The following is a 20,685-nucleotide window of genomic DNA, read 5'->3' as shown; positions in this document are numbered from 1 at the left end:
TGGATATTGTTTGTAGTCTTTCTCCCTGCTTCTCCCACCCCAGCAGAAGAGACTGAACCAGAGAGAAGCTGGACGCAGGAACATATAGTCCAACTGAGAGTTGTAGAGCATGAGATACTATGTGATGTGGGGAGACCCTCAGTCCCCTCCCCACCTTAGCTCCCAGAATGAGAGCAAGCAGGCTGACCCCTCTCAAATGGGGTATTGGAGCATATCTCTCTCTGAGGAAATGGAGTAGCCTAACACAAAAGGTCTGTGGGTACTCACAGGTGGCGTCCCCACTGAAATGGCTTGGCAAGATCACCCTACAGTGAAGTCCATCAGTTGACAAGCTTCTTGTCAGCTTTTTGGTGTTACATTCTTAAATACAAGCAGTCAAAGATCACTTGTTATTTGAAGGAACCCTCCAAAATGAAAGACTATGCAAAAACAAACAGAAGAGAGAAGCTTATAGAAAGTAGGAACAATGCAATGAGTAGAAGGTAACATTTTTTAAAAATGTATAATTAATATCTTATGAGATTTAAGAGAAGATATTGCATCCATGAAGCAAGAACAGATGCTAGAAAACAAGGAACATTCAGAGAAGAAAAAGGGCATTTGGAACTAAAAAAATTCACAAATAAATTTGCAGGACAACATGGATAAATCTCAAAAACATTATGTTAAAAAAAGAAGTCAGACACAAAAGAGTATCTACCATACAATTCCATTTACATAAAATCCAAGAACAGACAAAACTAATCTATGGTGACAGAAATCAGAAAGTGGTTGCCTAGGAAGTAGAGAGGAGAATGGACTAGAAAGAGACACAAGGGGACTTTCTGGGTGGATGAAATATTCTATATCTTGTTTGGGTGGTATTTATGTGGGTGTATTCAATTATCAAAATTTACTGAACTGAACATCTATGATCTGTGCACACTATTATATGTTAATGATACTTTAATAAAAAACATTTGCAGAAATGAAATTTCAGTAGAAGGATTAAGCCTCTAGATCTAGCTATTAATTCACAGGAAATACAAAGAATAGGGGAACATGTTAAATGACACCACAGGGAGGCAGTCAGCAAAATCTGACCTGGGGCAGTCTAGAATTTAGCCAGCTTTTCCAACAAAATCTTCCAGGGGGCTGGGGAGGCAGACAGATGAGGAACTTATATATTCACAGAGATTAAAGAGACATACCAAACAATGACACTGTGTGAACTTTATTTAGATACAAATTTAAGCAAACTATTTAGAGGACAATTTTATAGCACAATTGGAGAAGTATAAACATGTCCAGATATTTGATAGTGTTAAAGAATTTTTGTTATTTTTAAAGCGAGATAATGATATTGTAGTGCTTTGGTTTTGTTTGTTTGCTTTTAAGTGGCCTTACCTTTTAGAGACTCATAGTGAAATATAAATGGTGATGTCTAGGAGAGTCTGGGCCAGTGGGAGTGGGTAGGGGACACAGATGAAACAAGACTGACCATTTGTTGATAATTCTTGAAGCTGAGTATAGCATATACTGGGTTTATTATTCTAGTCTCTCTTTTGTATATGTTTGAAATTTCCCATAATAAAATACTTAAAAAAAAATAGAAGAGTTAGGGAAAAAATAGAGGAAGTTCTCCTAGAAAAAATAAAAAAAGGAAATCCTAGAAAAAGACAAAGAGATGGAAAATAGAAGCAAAAGATAAGAAGCGGAGGGGATACGTTCAGGATTTCCAAAAACAAAAAGAGAGGAAAGAAAATGGAAGGGAGAAAATGATCAAAGAAGTAATATGAGAAAGTTTCCCGATTCTGACAGCCTTTAGATCCTGGATTGAGTGACCTGCCGGTAGCCAGCATCACAAACGAAAAAGCCCCATACCAAAGTACATCATTGAGAAATTTCATCAAGTTGGAGTACTGGGCCACAAACCTCACACACCTTCTAACAGTCCCTCTCTGCCTCTTCTCTCGCTCCTGGACAGCACTCTGTTGGCTCCACTTGTAGGCTGAGTTGCACCTCCTCTTTTAGAATTGGAGGAAATATCAGACTGCAATGTGAATCCTGGTTTCTAGCAAGCTGCTGAAGGTCTGGACGATATCTAGAAATACAGACAAGTTAGCTTTTGGGTAATCCTTGACGAATGGAAATAGGAGATGGGAGGGAGCTGGGTAGATGGATTCCCTCTTCTTCACTCTCCCCTGTAGTTCCTCTTTATGACCCTTCTAGAAGATTCTATTGTGCCTGATGGACCAGCAGCCACGTGGTAATGCCTGGTATTGCATCCCCTTCTCTCACTCCTTTTCCCCTCCGCATTCTTTTTTTTTTTTTAAGATTTTATTTATTTATTCGAGAGAGAGAGTGAGAGCACGAGCGGGGGGGAGGGGCAACAGGAGAGGGAAAAGCAGACTCCCCACTGAGCAAGGAACCCACAACACAGGGCTGGATCCCAGGACCCTGGGATCATGACCTGAGCCAAAGGCAGACGCTTAACCCACTGAGCCACCCAAGGGCCCCCTTCCCTCTGCATTCTATTATAAAAACTTTCAAACATATAGGAAAGTTGAAAGAATTTCACAGCAAGCACCTGTATACCCATTACCTACCTGTTTACCATGAACATTTTGAACAGCTTTATTGAGATATAATTTAAATACCGTAAAATTGACCCATTTAAAGTATACAATTCAGTGGGTTTTAGTATATTCATAGAGCAATGCAAACATTATCACAATTTTAGAATCTTTTCTTCACCCCAAAAAGAAACCCCCTGCCCTTTAGCAGTCACTCCCATTCCCCCTGTCCCAACCCTAAGCAACCACTAATCCACTTTCTGGCTCTGTGGAATTGCCTATTTTGGACATTTTATATAAATGGAAACACAATATGTGGCCTTTTGAATTTGGCTTCTTTCACTTAGCGTAATGTTTTCAGGGTTCATCCATGTTGTAGCATGTATTAGTACATTCCTTTTTATGGCCAAACAATATTCCATTGTATATCATGAATATTTTATTAGATTCACTTTATCACATGTCTCTCCATCTATCCATCCCTCTATTGATCCATTAATTTGTGTTATATCTTTTATGTATTTCTAAGTAGGCTTACTCCCCTTTTTCCACAACCCTCAGCACCTTTGCCTTGCACACCTCTCAAATAAAGCTCATATCACATGGTCGCCTTAGGTACAAAGGAAGCTGAGAGATGGAGTGCTCAGCCTTCTGACCTCTCTGGTAGAGGGATACAAGGGAAAAGGGGGACTGGGAATGAATTTTTGCTATTTTGGCATACAGTGTTTCTCAGTCTCATCCACATTTCTTCCTCTAGTCTCCCCTCCCACCATTACATCCCACAGATCTTGTGTTCCAGAAATGCCAAATTCCTTAAAGCTCCCTGAACACCCTACATTATTTCTGGCTCCATCTCTTGCACGTGCTCATTAGCTGGCTAGCCTGCTCTGGGGGACAGATTCTTCCCTCATGATTCAGCTCAGCTATCACTCTTCAGTGAAGTATCCCCAACACACACACACATACACACCCTCTCACCTCCCTGTGCTTTTTTTATACTCCCATTACAGCATTTACTGTACTCTATTTAATTAACCTTTTGACCTGTCTCCATCAGCCTGTAAATCCTGAAGGGCAACGGCCAGGTATCATATGTCTTGGTATCCGTAGAACTCACTGCAGGGCATGGTTCAATATTGGTTGCATAGTGAATGGAAAACATCTAGTTACCATCTTTACTGTTGTTTATTTAACAAACATTTTGTTGGGTATGCACCGTGTGAGGCCCTATAGTAAGTTCCTAGTTTGGATACAAAGTCGAGTAAGACTACATCCTGGGCCTCAGGGGAACCTACAGGACCCTTCTGTCTGGACAAATGCAAAACTAGACAAGATGCCAGGACAACAAATGTAAACTGGGACTGTGCTGGGCAAACCAGAACATATGGTCACCCAAATTATGTATCAGCTTCTATGAAAACAGCAGTACCATGCTGACTCATGCCCAGCCTGTCAGACCCAGTCACTTCCAGACAGGCCAATTACTTCTCATTAGTGCTTGGGTCATATATGCTTTTCAATGTTGTTACCCATGTAGAAATTATCCATGAAATTTAATATTCCTAGGGCATTATATATATAGTGCATGTAAAAATATATACTTAAGCAATTAGAAAAAAATCACCTGATAAAAAACTAAAAACACTTTCCAGCCTTTTTTGATGTACTGGAATGCATATTTGTAATCAGTGTGTGAAATCCACTATATATATATATACATATATATATATATTAACAATATATAGTATTAACAATAGACTCTAGTCTGTTGTCTTTATTGACGGGCTTTTGGAGGTTTCCAGCTTGTGACCATTATAAATAATGGAGCTATGAACATCTCTATGTAGATTCCTTTTTCTTTCTTCTGAGTCATTTCTTGGAGGTATATACTCCAAGATGAAGTAAACTGATTGAAGGAGAGGAACAGTTGATACATATTATTTTCTGTGACTCTATCTTACTGCTCTCCTAAAAGTCTGGGTCAATTTACAGAGCCCATCTGTTTTTCACAACTCTGCCAATAATTTATATGATCATTTTTATGTACTAGTAGAAGCCTATTGTCATTTTAGGGTGTTCTTTGAATTTTTCCTTTTTTTTCCTTAAAGATTTTATTTATTTATTTATTTATTTATTTGAGAGAGAGAGAGCAAGAGAGAGAAAGCACGAACCGGGTGAGGGGCAGAGGGAGAAGCAGACTCCCCGCTGAGCAGGGAGCCTACCATGGGGCTCAATTCCGGGACCCCAGTATCATGACCTGAGCCAAAGGCAGACAATTAACCAACCGAGCCACCCAGGCGCCCCAGGTGTTCTTTGAATTTTTAATTGCTGCAGAGGTTATACATTATACTTTAACCAAAAACAAGTTAGTTTTTGGAAAACAATGTGTTTATGTGTGTGTGTGTGTTTGTGTGTGTGTATGTATATATATGTATATTTTATAATTACAAGGTATGTTATAGATATTCATTAAATATTTATTGGGGGTACCTGGTTGCTCAGTCAGTTAAGTGTCCAACTCTTGGTTTTGGCTCAGGTCATGATCTCAGGGTTATAGGATCAAGCCCCATGTGGTGCTCTGAGCTTGGCTTGGAGTCGGCTTGAGATTCTACCCTCCCCAACCCTCTCCCTCTGCCCCTCCCCTTGTGCACACACATACTCTCATTCTCTCTCAAATAAGTAAATAAAATATTTTCAAAAATTTGTCAAATTAATGAATGTATTAAAATAACACATTCACAAAAAGACAATAACTGCATGATTCCCCATACATGAGGTACCTAGAGTAGTCAGATTAGTAGAGACAGAAAGTAGAATGGTGGTTGCCAGGGCCTAGGGAGTGGGGGCAATGGGGAGTTGTAGTTTAATGAGTATAGAGTTTCAGTTTTGCAAGATGAAAAGAGATGGAAAGTGATTATGGTTGCACAACAATGTGAATGTACTTAATACTCTTGAACTGTACATTTAAAAATTATTAAGATGGTAAATTTTAAGTTATATGTATAAATATATATTTTTTAACTCAATGGTCATTTGGCATGTACTGTCAGTAGAAATGTGCTTACAAAATATAGTCATGCATGTTAAATGAATTTCCATGTGTGGAATTTTTTAGATTAAAATGACTGTGCTAGTTTTTCAATGCAGGGATAGGCAGAGATGTGTGATATTAATATCATTATATAGCAAATAGAGGAAGAATCACAGACCAGATAATATATGAACATTCAATATTAGCAATAAAGTGTTCAACCTTTAAAACCGTGCATCTAATTTTCTATTATCTGTGAATAAAATACAGAGGCAGAGCTTAGGGGAATCACAGAGACATCCACTTGAACTTTTCACCTTAATGATGAAATGAGGGGCTAGGTGACTTCCTCATTTCAAGGGCAGCCCATCTGTCCCTTTATTTTATTTATTTATTTATTATTTATTTATTTATTTATTTATTTATTTATTAAACTCCATGCCCAGCATGGACTCACGACCCTGAGAAGACCTCAGCTGAGATTGAGTCAATTGTCTCAGTGATGGGTATTAAGGAGGGCATGTATTGCATGGAGCACTGGGTGTTATACGCAAACAAAGAATCATGGAACACCACATCAAAAACTAATGATGTAATGTATGGTGACTAACATAACATAATAAAAAATAAACAAACAAATAAATAAAATATTAAATTATATCCATAAGAAAAAAACACAAAGTACGTGATTTCATTAAAGATGATAGGTTGGGGGGCGCCTGGGTGGCTCAGTCGTTAAGCGTCTGCCTTCGGCTCAGGTCATGATCCCGGGATCCTGGGATCGAGCCCCGCATCGGGCTCCCTGCTCTGCAGAAAGCCTGCTTCTCCCTCTCCACTCTCCCTGCTTGTGTTCTCTCTCTCTCTGTCTCTCTCTCTGTCAAATAAATAAATAAAATCTTAAAAAAAAAAAAAAAAATTAAAAAAAAAAAAGATGATAGGTTGGCATTACTTTACTGAAAAAAATATTTTAAAAAAAAGAGTCAGTTGTCTGAACCACCCAGGCACCCCTCATCTGTCCCTTTTATAATGCACTCCAGCTAAATCCTCTTGGCCAGAATGGATGACATGGCCTACCCCAGCTGCCCCAGAGGATGCTAGGAGAGCAGAGACTAGAATAGGTTAGACACATTGCCACCCCAAATACTTAGGATTCGCTTAACAAAGAAAGAAAAGGAGAATGGGTATTGGATAGGCAATCAGCAGCATCTGTTACACTCAAATCAGTGTTTTTGTTTTGTTTTGTTTCTTGTTTGGGGTGTTACAGGCTGGAACCAATGGTTATATGGCTCCTGAAATCCTAATGGAAAAAGTGAGTTATTCCTATCCTGTGGACTGGTTTGCAATGGGATGCAGTATTTATGAAATGGTTGCTGGACGAACACCATTCAAAGATTACAAGGAAAAAGTCAGTAAAGAGGATTTAAAGCAAAGAACCCTGAAAGAAGAGGTCAGATTCCAACATGATAACTTCACAGAGGAAGCAAAAGATATTTGCAGACTCTTCTTGGCTAAGAAACCAGAGCAACGTTTAGGAAGCAGGTAAACTACCATATAACAGAGGTAATTAGCAATGTCAGCATTGTCCACAGGTTTGGATTAATGACGAGGACTTGGGATTAGGTATTATTATTTTCCTATTATTATTTGCATATTATATGGTCAAGTGTTTCTGATACTTTCAAACACTGTGAGCACTTGATGTGGAATGATCTCCAAGATATATTTTAAAGTAAAAAAGTGAGTTGCAAAACAGCATACATCAAAGAAAGAAAGAAAGATAGAAAGAAAGAGGAAAGGGGAAAAGAGAAGAGAAAAGAAAAGTGATCTATAATTCAAATAGTTGCATAGAATATTTTGGGCAGAGTATACAAAGAATGTATGTGATTGGTGGTCTCTAATAAAAAGAAATTAGGGGCAGGTGACAGGGATGCAAATGAAGATTTTCACTCTATAACCCTATTATCTCTTGAATTTTGAATTGTGAATAAATTATTCAAAAATGAATACAATTAAAACTTAAAACCCATCAGTACCAGGGCACTTTCTTTTTGAAGAAAGTCGAGTTTTATTGCTTACAGGGAATAATAAGATCAAGCTATTTTAGAAGAAACAAAATAAGTAAAAGCTGACCTGTAAAAAGGCCCTTGGCAGTGGGTAACTGTGTTATATAGAGAAAAAACCAAGGGCTTTAGATTCGCAGACATAGACTCCCATCCCAGCTCTGTATGTCATTTTACCTCAAGCAATTGAATTACTTTCTCAGAGTCTCAATATCCTCATGTATTAAAATTGGGGATTTATGGGTATGATGATTAATTTTATGACAACTTGACTAGGCCACCATACTCAGATATTTGATCAATTATTCTAGATGCTTCTGTGCAGGTATTTTTAAGATAAGCTTAATATATAAATCAGTAGGGGCGCCTGGGTGGCTCAGTTGGTTAAGCGACTGCCTTCGGCTCAGGTCATGATCCTGGAGTCCCGGGATCGAGTCCCACGTCGGGCTCCCTGCTCAGCGGGGGGTCTGCTTCTCCCTCTGACCCTCTTCCCTCTCGTGCTCTCTGTCTCTCATTCTCTCTCTCTCAAATAAATAAATAAAATCTTAAAAAAAAAAAAAATATATATAAATCAGTAGCCTTTGAGTAAAGGAGATTATTGTTCATAATGTGGATGGGTCTCATCCAGTCAGTTGAAGGCCTTCACAGAAAAAGACTGACTTCCCTGGGAGAAGAGGGAATTCTGCTGGCAAACCACCTTTGGACTTGAACTGCAACTCTTCCCTGGGTCTCCAGCTTGACGACCTACCTTGCAGGATTTGGACTTGCCAAACCTCTACAATTGTGCGAGCCAATTCCTTAAAATAATCCATCCAAACTTCCTCCCTCCCTCCCTCCCTCTCTCAATCTCTCTTTCTCTCTCTCTCCATGTCTCTCTCATATACATGCACACATATTGTCAGGGAGAAAAAACTTCTCCTCTACCCTCTTAGAGGCCTGCAAACTAAACTGACAAAACACAGATTAGTAAGAGAAAAGACAGGCTTTTATTTATGCACGTATACAAGAGTTCACAGAAAAATGTGACTGGGATCAGTTAGAATTATAGACCATCTTAATGGGGAAGGGGAGGAGCAGAAGTGTACTTCCAGGAAAACAAATCATCTCTTAGAATTGCTGGGGTTGGGGGAGGGCACTTATGGGAGAACAAATGACTTTTAGGAGAATAGGTGGGAGATACGAGAGTTTTGTGACAGTGGCTATTTAGGTGTGGAGCCGACTTCTGTCACTGGTGCTAAGAGTCAGTCTTTCCCAGTTCTAAGACTCCCAGAGAGAAGATTTATGAGTTCAGTTTTTGGAGTCTCTGCTTCTAGGCAGATAAGGGAAATTCAAAACCTGTATCTGTTGACTCGCAAATGCCTTCAGCCCAAAATAATTTTTATGCTACCGTAGTACATTCTGGACCCTTTCAACATCCTGTTGGTTCTGTTTCTCTAGAGAACCCTGACTTACACAGTCGGAAACTTTGAGGTTTAGATATAACATATATAAAGTAAGTGATAGCAATTATTACTAATTTGTTCTAAGAGAGATACCAGATAATATTTTTACTGAACTATGAGCTTGAATGTCTTAAATTCTTAGATTGAATTTTCAAAATTAAAAAATATATACAAATATGAAAACTACAACATGAAGTAATATGACTGCTTTTTACTATTACCCCAGAACATAGGCAGTAAAATTACCCTCAATCTTCCAAGTAGCTGCTAGTGAAGGCTCTAGAACAAGGCTGCCTCAATTCAAAATATTTGAGTATGGAGGTAAGCTTTTAATTTTCGACCTCATTGTTTTAAATAGCGAAACAAGATCCATTTGTAATGACTTTCAAAGCATGACAGACACCAAACTAACAAATGAGTATTTTGAAATTTGACGGAAACTCTACATTTAAGCGAAGGAAAACGTGGAACTGATTTTCCTGTGTAGATTCCAACGTTGTTGCATTAGTGTGGTCGGAACAGGCCGCGTCATGATAACAAGCAAATCCCAAAGTCTCTGAGGCTTGCAACGAAGGGAATTTTTTCCTCCCTCGCTCAAAGTGCCTTATGCATGCAGCAGCACTCCCTTCAGGTACCTCCCTTCGGAGCAGAGACTCAGAGAGCCAGGCTGCATCCATCTGACAGCTCCACTGGAGCTCGTGGCTTCCAGTCGCTGTAGCTGAGAAAAGAGCATACACAACCTCGGGGAGCTTTGTACCGCCTCCGCCCGGAAGTGACCCACTCGCGCATCACTTACACTCACTTGTTTGCCCTGCGCAAGGTCCAAGGGTCTGGCTAGTGTTGTCTTCCTTGTGCCCAGGGAGGAGAGGAGAACCGGAAATGGTGACCCCTGACCGTCTCTACTGCCCGGGTTCTCAAGTGCAGGGAGTCTAAGAGGGCATCCCAACAGCGGCGGAGGCCGCAAAGAAAGCGAACAGCCTCTTCAGATGACCTCCCTGAAGGTGGCTTTGGGGAAAAAAGAGACAACTTGCCCGCTTGGTATGTTTGATGGAAAAATCTATCTTGACACTCTATAAACACACTTTGGGTATAGAAAATGAAATATTGACAAACTTCTTCAGGAAAATGCCACCTTAGAGCACTGGATCATTGCCTGAAGCTGCTCCATCAAGCAAAACCTTTTTATAAAGCATCTGTTGTTGTGACTGTTTTGAATAAATCTGTTTACAACATTCGAGAAAAGGCATATAAAAACCAGCTGTTCGGTGAAAGAGAAAACCTTCCAACATTTTCATTTCAACTCTCTGTATTTTTTTTTTAATTCAAATGAGATAATGTTTGATTAATCTAGTGGTGTCCTTCAAAGCCAAGCAAATACCTACTCAACATGTTACACAGAAGAGAGGTCAAGTGCCCCCTCCCTCTTGCATTCACAAACATTTGAAATAAATTTTAAAACCCTTTTCCTTCTTTAGACATCACTGAAAGGATCTCCTCCTTTGTCTTCATAGGTCTGTGAATTAACTTTGTTTTGCATAGAAGTTGAAAGCTTTAAAAAATAATAAATTGAAAGCTTTTCTGAGCATCACAAAAGCTCCAGATAGTTTATGATGTTTTCTAATAAAATAAAAGCTGAAGATTACTTAAGCATTTTGCAGATTTTCTTCTGATCAGTCAATGCAGCAGAACAAGATCAACTAATCATGCAAGTCTGACTTAAGTGCTTCTCCAACACATAATTTCATACCAATACATACTGTTCTTGGCAGACCAAACCCCACAGAGTGGTCTTCATGTATGGTCAGGTGGTATCTTTTCTTCATTGACTGTTACAAGAAAATCCATTGTAATCTCCATGTAGGGTTCAGTAACACAAGAGCTCCTATAAATGCTCCGAAATAGAACCTACTCCAGTCAGCAGGAGAAGTCTTCCTGCAGCAGCCAGGTTGGCTAGGGCAGAAGATGTTGCCCCCATCAACAGCCTCTCTTATTTGTCCAAAGTGCACTGCCTAAGGATGGGCCAAAAGATCCCTGCATGAAGCTGCCAGGGCAAGATTCAAGAGTAAAATAACATCCATGCTATTTCTAATTACAGAACTGAGGTAAGAGTCATTAGTGCAAAAGATAAAGTGATCAGATTTGTCGTGGTCCAGACACTGAGTAAAAGGAATAGGGATTGGAAAGCCTAGTCTTTTGTTGTTAGCATCAGCAACCACAGACACTTAGTGAGAAAGGGCATAAAGCATAGGCCCTGCCCTCCAGGGTCATCTAGTCAGGGTGCTGAGGAACATAAAGAAAACCTTTAGTGGCCTGTTGTTCCCTTATCCTTTGTGGCTCATTGCAAAAGGGCTGAAGTGGCCATCCCTGTTGGGCAAACCAAGGCCATTTGGGCCTGTCGCTTGAGGTGTTCCTTGAGAACTGTTCATACTGATGTCAAGACTGGCTTGGCAAATTTCTCAAGGTTACTGAGCCCCTGGGAACTCTTTGTTTATCCAAGTTAAAGCTGCTCAGAGTGAGTTTAAGTTGCTCTCTTGACCTGGGGGATACTGTGTTCATGCCTGCTGGTGGCCATCAAGGTGGTACAAGCTCCTTCCTTGTGTCACCTGGTCCCATTCCAGTTCCTTTGTTTTCTTTGAGACACAGAGTCTTGGGGTTCATTCCTGATTTACATAGATGGAATTCTAGCTCTATCCTTGTTCTGCCACATTTAAATTCTTTTTTTTTTTAAGATTTTAATTATTTATTGGAGAGAGAGAGAAAGAGACAGAGATAGCGAGAGAGAAGGAGAGCAGGAGCAGGGAGGAGAGGGAGAAGCAGGCTCCCCACTGAGCTGGGAGCCCAATGAGGGGCTCAACCCCAGGACCCTGGGATCATGACCTGAGCCGAAGGCAGACACTTAACCGACTGAGCCACCCAGGTGCCCCTCTATCCTTGTTCTGCCACATTTAAATTTTATCTGATACCCTCCCTACCACCAAAATCTGATACCTTAAAATGGTGAATGTTGCTGTGAAAATTATACCTCAATAAACCTAAGAGAAAAATCCATCTTTGAAGCTTCGAAGCTATCTCAGTAACCCTCCCTCAAGGCTCTGACTCTACAGGATGTAAACCATACAGACATTGGTCAGTAGGTTCTAGTAGATGGCAAGCCTGCATTTTCCTTCCTTTAAATTGATGGAGACTTGGTGGCTTTGGGCAAAAAAAGAGACAGCTTGTAGTATCTCATGATACAGTTCTCCATATCTGTTTTTCAGTTGGGTCATAATGAGATAAGTCCAAGGAGTCCTGCATCATTCTGGATGGGGCTAGGCCTGAACCACAGAACAACCCAGGGAATGACTGGACATCAGATGCCTACAGCTGGATTTCTCTTTTCCATAATAATATTTGATTACAATTTTCCTTTGAAAAATTCACCTATGTTTGGCTTTTTCAGATGCACAGCCATTTATGAATGCAGAAGCAAGTGAAGAGGTTAAAAATACAATGAAAAGACAGACAGGCATTGTTGTGATGGTTAAATGTGATAACATAAGTGCAGAGCTTAACTTTGTATTAGCTGAGAGTAGGTTCTGGATAAATGCCAGTTATTCCCACTATTATTATTAGTAATGTCATTACTGTGTTTAGAACTGTTAGAGTCCACTGCAGTAATTATCTGACATAGTAGGGAATCTGTAAGGGGGCATATGGGAGAAATCCTCAATTCTTTTCCTAAAAGTTTTTGATAACTGGAATAAAAGTAAAGGAAACCTATGAATGTGATTAATTTTTACCAAGGTTGATTTACGACAGAAATTGACTTTTCCCTAAGGGGAGACATTTCTTTCTTTTTCTTTTTTTTTAAGATTTTATTTATTTAATTCAGAGAGTGAGAGAGAGCAGGAGCAGGGGGAGGGGCAGAGGGAAAGGGAGAAGCAGAACTCCCCACTGAGCAGGGAGCCCGATGTGGGGCTCAATCCCAGGACCCTGGGAACATGACCCGAGCCGAAGGCAGATGCTTAACTGACTGAGCCACCCAGGTACCCCTCTTTTTTTTTTTTTTAAGATTTATTTATTTATTTTAGAGAGAGAGTATACAGGGGGAGGGGCAGAGAGAGAGGAAGAGAGAGAATCTCAAGCAGACTCCCTGCTGAGTGTAGAGCCCAAGGTGGGATTCAATCCCACAACACTGAGATCATGACCCATGTCAAAATCAAGAGTCAGAAGCTTAACGAACATATCTACTCACATAAAAAGGAAAAAATCATTTGAATCTGATGCCACAATACAGCCCCCTTTTTATTGCTTTAAAACCTGGACTTAAGTGTGGTCCCCAAAGATCTCCATCTCCTGTTATCCACACTCTTGTGTAATCCCTTCCCTTAGGGTGGGCTGGACTTATTCATTTGCTTCTAACAATATGGCAGAAGTGATGAGATGTCATTTCCAAGATTAGGTAGTAAAAAGACTGTGCCTTTTATCTTGGGCTCAGGGGAAAGCCAGGTGTAAAGTTATAAGGTAGCTTTGTGGAGAGGCTCACATGGTGAGGGATGGAGACCTGCCAATAACCATGTGAGTGAGCTTGGAAGCAGATTTCCTCCCCTAGTCCCAGTTGAACCTTCAGATGAGACCACAGCGCTGATGAACAACCTCATGAAAGACCTTGAGCCAGAGGCACCCAGTTAAGCCATTTCTAGATTCTTCACCCACAGAAACTGAGATAATAAATGTTGTTTTATTTTTTTTTTTTTTTAAGATTTTATTTATTTGACAAAGAGAGACACAGTGAGAGAGGGAACACAAGCAGGGGGAGTGGGAGAGGGAGAAGCAGGCTTCCCCGCAGAGCAGAGAGCCTGATGTGGGGCTCGATCCCAGGACCCTGGGATCATGACCTGAGCCGAAGGCAGACGCTTAACGACTGAGCCACCCAGGCACCCAATGTTTGTTGTTTTAAGCTGCTGAATGTTGGGGCAGTTTGTTACACAGCAATAGATAACTAATACAAGAAGTTACACAATTGGGAACATACATTTTTTCCCCCTTATTCTAAGGCAAATACTGGCATAATTTCTAGCGCAAGGAAAGAGGGCTTGGTAACCAATAACCATAGTCTTGAGCATTGAATGTATGCTCATTCATGCTACTAAAAATTACTAATGGATTTTTTTAAAGTCTTTAAAAGTATTGTGGCAATTGGGGGAGGTAGGTGGAGCTCCTAAAAATCATGTCATATGAAGACTGAGGCAATATGGGTGCTGTTTTTTAGGATGTGAGTGGGGCTGTGTGTGGATAGACATGCTTCCCTTGTTCTATGTGACCCTGAAGGGTAGAGCAAAATGCAATGGCTGGAAGTTGCAGGTAAGCAGGTTCTGGCCCCACTGAATTTTGCTTGTATTTCCACAAAACACTAAGAATAAAAGTCATGTCAACTGCTTGACTCTAAAAATTAGATCTATATGTGAAGGTTATCTGCAAACAATGAAAATGCTACTGTTTGCATAAGATGGAATTGTGGGTGATTTTTTTTTTTTTAAGATTTTATTTATTTATTTGAAGAGAGAGACACAGCAAGAGAGGGAACACGAGCAGGGGGAGTGGCAGAGGGAGAAGCAGGCTTCCCGCCAAGCAGGGAGCCAGATGCGGGGCTCGATCCCAGGACCCTGGGATCATGACCTGAGCCGAAGGCAGACGCTTAACGACTGAGCCACCCAGGTGCCCCTGTGGGTGATTTTTTTAAATTGTGGGTGAAATTTAAAGTTATTATTTTTCCAAACTATTCTTTATATCGTTATATTGTCTTTGCAATTAAAATGAAATCGTATTACAGGAAAAGAATGCTAGACACTTCGTATTGTTAGAACATTTCCTGTTTTGGTTTGTTACTGTGTCTCAGGCTGACCATCTCCTTTCTTCACAGAGAAAAGTCTGATGATCCCAGGCAACACCCTTTCTTCAAAACCATCAATTTTGCTCGCCTGGAAGCTGGCCTAATTGAGCCCCCATTTGTGCCAGACCCTTCAGTGGTTTATGCCAAAGACATCGCTGAAATTGAAGATTTCTCTGAGGTTCGGGGAATCGAATTTGATGATAAAGATAAGATGTTCTTCCAAAGATTTGCAACAGGTGCTGTCCCTATAGCATGGCAGGAAGAGATTATAGAAACGGGACTGTTTGAAGAATTGAATGACCCCAACAGGCCTGCAGATTGTGGGGATGGTAATTCATCCAAGTCTGGTGTGTGTTTGTTATTATAAGTTGTTCTCTCCACCAGATAGGCAGCAGGAATCTCAGCTGACATAATCCTCAAACGTTCCTAACACATGAAAATCTGTTGAATGAGGACTGATCAATCAGGAGGGGCATTTCAACCATAGAACAGTTCAAAGGACAGGTGAGCTCACCACTAGGACACATTTTTCTCCCCTCCCCCCTCCCCTTTTCTCCCCTCTCTCCTTCCCTTCCTCTTCTCCTCTTCTTTCCTCTCCTCTCCTTCTTTCCTTCCTTCTTTCTCTCTCTCTCTCTTTCCCCCCACTTCTTTCTTCTTTCTCTCTTTTTTCATAAAGATGAGTAAAGTCTCAGTTTTCACTGAGGACTGGGAAAAGGAACACTCAGGTTTATTTTGATAAACTAAAAGCATGAGCCCTCCACCATCATGTCCCTGAAAATTACACCAAGTCCTAGGAATAGAGAATGGAATGTTGTGGTATACTCAGAAAATGAGCATTTGCAATTCTTGGTAAATAATCATTTTAGTTTTTCTTTGTTTATATCCTTTCTTCCCTTCATCTTTCAGTATTTCTTCTGCTTCTGTACTTATAAAAAGGATTTGGAAGCTGGAAATAAATGTTCCTGATATTCTCCCCCTAAAAAGGAGTGGATTGTAATATATTGGCAATATTTTAAATTACAGAATAATTTTTAATTTACTGAGAGTCTCTTTTTCATATTTTTGAAATATTTTACCATTATAATGTTGAAGTATTTTAAATGGAAACATTCATGAGATCTGTGAATTAAGGTATTCTGTAAGTTGAGCCCTTTAGGTAACATGCTACAAATTGCTTACATGTATTTTTCCACATGCCGTTGGTTCCCAAACTTTGCTGAACTTTAGAATCACCTAGGGATCTTTTAAAAATACCAATATCTGACTCCTACCCCCATATTTTAATTGATCTGGGGGAGGCAGCCTGGGCATCTAGATTTTCAGAAGCTCCCCAGGTACTTCTTTTTTTTTTTTTTTTTAAGATTTTATTTATTTATTCATGAGAGACAGAGAGAGAGACAGAGAGAGAGAGAGGCAGAGGGAGAAGCAGGCTCCCAAGGAGCAGGGAGCCCGATGCAGGACTCGATCCCAGGACCCTGGGATCATGACCTGAGCCGAAGGCAGACGCTTAACCATCTGAGCCACCCAGGCGCCCTCCCCAGGTACTTCTGATGTGTGGCACGTTTGAGAACCAGAGCCATGTAGGCTGAAACGCTGTTATGTATGGGTTCCTGTCTTGGTTGCTCAAAGTTTCAATTATACATTTGACAGCAACTTTTCAAATACCCAAAAAACATGTAATTTTGGCAATTGCAGTATATATGAAACTGAACATCATCTATATTCATCTTGTAGACTTTCCTGTCCTTGTACACTTTAGTTCTTCCCACATATCTTGTGAAGAAGACTCTTGGCTATTTCAAGACCTGAAGGAGAAATATGGCCTTTGGCAGCTGATTTGAACAAATGGTAGCCCTCAGTTCAAGTGGCTGCCCAGCACTTTACTGTAGAATTAGCACTTCTCAAGAGCACAGACAAAGTGAAAATTCTAAGGGTGTAAAAAAATATTCTGGACACAATTATAAATCTGAGATGATTATACTTAAAGAAAAAAAGGGGGGGGGACCTGGCTGGCTCAGCTGGTAGAGCATGTGACCCTTGATCTGGGGTCGTGAGTTCAAGCCCCATGTTGGGCATAGAGCTTATGAAAAAAAATAATAAATGAAATTTTAAGAAAGGATAAAAAAAGATGTATGTGTGCATAAGGAAATCTCACTTGTGCCAGTGGTGACAAACCTGGCTGAAATCATTTTAAAAGTTTTATCTCTTGAGTACAGGAGCCAAGAGTTGCAAAAATACGCATCAAAAAATACTTGGTTAACTGGAACCCAGCCAACAGTAATCCTCAACTACAAGACAGCATTAGCCATATCCTGCACAGTAAGTAAGAAGTAAGAAGTCCTCTCAGACTTGAGTCCTGGGTCAGTGCACCTGCTACTCACCTTCCTGCTCATTCTCTATCCTCAGCAAGCTCTTGATGCTCCAAATCCTGCCCTGGAGATACTGCAGAGTCCTGGGTCATCAAAGCACATACAGGTGTGTCCAGCAGATTCTTTTTCCTAAGGCAAGAAAGTAGATTAAAATTTGATGAAATTCGTAACAAGTCTATTTTAACAAAAAACAAATTCACAGTTAACAGAAATCCAACTAACCAGAGCATTCCAAGAGTAGAAGTCTTAGTATTTAGCTTCATAATTAGACACTTAAAAGTAATGTCTTATTGCATTGGTTCCTTAATGTGAATGTCTGTTGCTTTTGATAAACTTTAATACAAATCTGTGTTTCATTTCTTAAAACTAACTCAGGAAAGTAATTGAGTAAGATAACTATATTCAAACAATCACCAAGTAAATATGTGTTGAGCTAAGTTACACATTGAGCCCTATCCTGGACATTTGGGGGACACCATTGAGAAATAAGACAACTGTCTAAGAGAGGCTATATGGTGTAGGGTAGAATGAACACTCCTGTCATTGTTATTATTCACATTTTAAATGAGAAACTGGGGCACCTTGGTGGCTCAGTCAGTTGAGCGTATGACTTTTGATTTCAGCTCAGGTCATGATCTCAGGATCATGGGATCAGGCCCAGCATCACGCTCTGTGGTCAGTGGGGAGTCGGCTTGGGATTCTCTCTCTCCCTCTCCCTCTGCCCTCCTCCCCCACTCCCTCTCTCTCTGAAATAAATAAATAAATCTTAAACAAATGAGAAACTGAAGCTCAGAGATGTTCTGTAACTTGTCCAAGGTCACACAGCTTTTCAGGGAGGGGTGTAGCAAAGACTAGAAATAATGTATATGAAGCACATAGCACATGACTTGCATACTGTAGGGGCATAATAAATTGAAGACTATAGTCATTAAGTAGCAGCAGGTCAAATGATTCTAGGTCAGGGAACACACTAGTAAGAGCTAAACTTGGCCACCTTAATTAAAAGGTCCAAAGGAGGTGAGAGATGGAAGAGAGCTGCGTCCCAGGGAGCAGTTTAAAAGGAAAGTTTTTATGCACAATGAACGAAAAAACTAATTAGAATAAATGGAGACATTGGAGTCCATCCCAGGCCCCATCCTCATCACATGCTAGGTACAGGACCCACCTGGGCCACTTCAGAGTGAAGGAGGCTTCTGGCTAAAGGGTGGGGCAGGTGAGAGACAGACCTGATCGGGGAGATTAAATATCGGAGATGGAGAGAAATAAGTGAATGCAGAGCCATCTGCGCAGGTCATGGGTGGGATTTAAGTAAAGACTTAAATAAGACGAAACCAGATGTTTCACCAAAAGAAGAAAGTGATTTTTGAAAGGGGATGATGCTTGCTTATTTTCCAAAAGTGAAATTGAGCTTATGTTTTTATAGAGAAGTTTCATAAACATAATGAAACATCAGGGGAAACAAACACATATATGAGTGAGGTATTCAGACAAAGAAGAACCAGAGTGAAGTCATCTTTATTCTTCCAGTTTGTCAGGTTATCTGGAATGTTTGTTTCCTACAGGAGGAGATCGGTTTAAAGGAGATGGATAAGCTGCAGGAAGGGATGTAGAGGTACCCTCAAAGCAGAAGGTATGCATGAGGTTTTCAAAGAAAACAGTGATGAATTCTTGAGTTTAAGATTGCACGCCACAAAGAGTTAAAAAATACTCTCAATTGTTTATTTTCAATACCAGGTTTAAGATGTTTTTTATTTAGGTGACCAGGCATGGAAGTGAAAATTCAATTAATTGGCTTCTTAGAAATTACATGTCTTGAAATCATGAGAGTCTACCTGATCAATTTTTAAAGGTTATTATATTGTATGTATCATTAGGGCATTTTAATAATAAAACTTGATTTATGTAAATTGTTTGGACATGAAAACAAGTGAAAATACATAATCCTTGCTTCTTAAAGAGTTGTCCTGGGCAGTTTTAAATCTTAAGAGTTAAAAAAAAAAAAAAATGACACAAGGAAAAAAAATAAATGCAAGAAGGGGGGTGCCGGGAAGACTTACCATATTAGCCATTTTGATTATCAAAAAATTTTTCAAAGACTTACTGAGTTATCTTGGATCATCTAGGATAAATAATTGCAGTTATTTAGGTTTAGTTATTTGTTCAATACATACTGCTACCTGCGTGTGCCAGGCTCCATTTTGGTTTGGGGAGAGATGCTTGGTTTTCTCCCTTTACGATTTTTAGATTGGAAAGTGCTTTTGTTGCCCATGTGTGTCAGTAAACCTTTATATCTCTCTGGGTAGAGATGAATTTTGTTCTTCCCACTTTTTCTCAAGTTTTCTGTACTGACCACATTTTTATTTTAAAAATCAGGAAAAAAATATATTATTTAAAGCAAGTCGGGCTCCATCATAGCTGGACCTCGGTGTGTGGGGCATGCCCAAGCTGGCTCTGGCAATAATCAGTCCCTGAGGACCCCTTTCTGGCTGAAGGGTATCAGCCTGGATCCTGAGAGTTTCACCAGACCTGACTCCTGGTCTAAACCAGCAGAGTCCCCTTGGACAGAGCCAGTATTTGGTGCCTAAAGTTAGGCCAGATTATTGGTTCCACAAACTAGATCATGAACTGTGGTGGTTCCTGGTGAGGTTTTACCAAACCTCAGAGAAATGAAAGCAAGTACAATGCAGCAAAGTTTCTCATGCACTATTTACTTCAAAATATCTTTTTATGCAGCAGCTCTTTCTGCCATGGGTCCTATCCCCATGCTTTAATAAAATCACCTTTTTGCGCGCACACACACACGCACACACAAATCTTTTTATGAAGCAGCTGATATTTTATTTATTTATTTTTTTAAAGATTTTACTTATTTATTTGAGAGAGGGAGAATGAGAGAGAGAGAGAGAGCACATGAGAGGGGGGAGGGTCAGAGGGAGAAGCAGACTCCCTGCTGAGCAGGGAGCCCGACGCGGGACTCGATACCGGGACTCCAGGATCATGACCTGAGCTGAAGGCAGTCGCTTAACCAACTGAGCCACCCAGGTGCCCCGCAGCTGATATTTTATAAAAGTAAAATTGGAGACCCTCTGACCATCCCTCAAATTTTTTTTGAAATTTTACGGACCTGTGAGATTTCAAAATCTGGGAACCCCTGAACCAAATGACCTTGAACGCTCTGATTGTAAGGAAACATTTGTGCTTCAGTGGAAAACTGATGCATTGCCTGGAGGAGGATATGCAAACTTCTGTAAAAGACCAGAGTGTAAATATTTTAGACTTTGCAAATGGCAACTACTTATCTCTACCTTTGTAATAGGAAAGCAGCCACAGATAATGCAAGAAGGAATAAGTATGGC

The 20,685-nt window shown here is 40.2% G+C and overlaps 1 protein-coding gene across 2 annotated transcripts in view; it reads left to right on the top strand.

Annotated features, from left to right (window-relative positions):
• Window positions 1–15,492, top strand: part of GRK7 (G protein-coupled receptor kinase 7) — a 31,956-nt gene extending 16,464 nt beyond the window's left edge. For both annotated transcript variants that reach the window (XM_032408561.1, XM_032408560.1), the window contains 2 exons: window positions 6,851–7,125; window positions 14,991–15,492. In XM_032408561.1, coding sequence (XP_032264452.1) covers window positions 6,851–7,125; window positions 14,991–15,327 — 612 coding nt within the window. In that variant the 3' untranslated portion in view covers window positions 15,328–15,492. The remainder of the gene's footprint in view (window positions 1–6,850; window positions 7,126–14,990) is intronic.
• The last annotated feature ends 5,193 nt before the right edge of the window (window positions 15,493–20,685 follow it).

The sequence above is a fragment of the Phoca vitulina genome, unplaced genomic scaffold (assembly GCF_004348235.1).
Source record: "Phoca vitulina isolate PV1807 unplaced genomic scaffold, GSC_HSeal_1.0 scaffold10, whole genome shotgun sequence".
Taxonomy (NCBI): Eukaryota; Metazoa; Chordata; class Mammalia; order Carnivora; family Phocidae; genus Phoca; species Phoca vitulina.
This window is presented reverse-complemented; position numbering and strand designations above follow the sequence as displayed.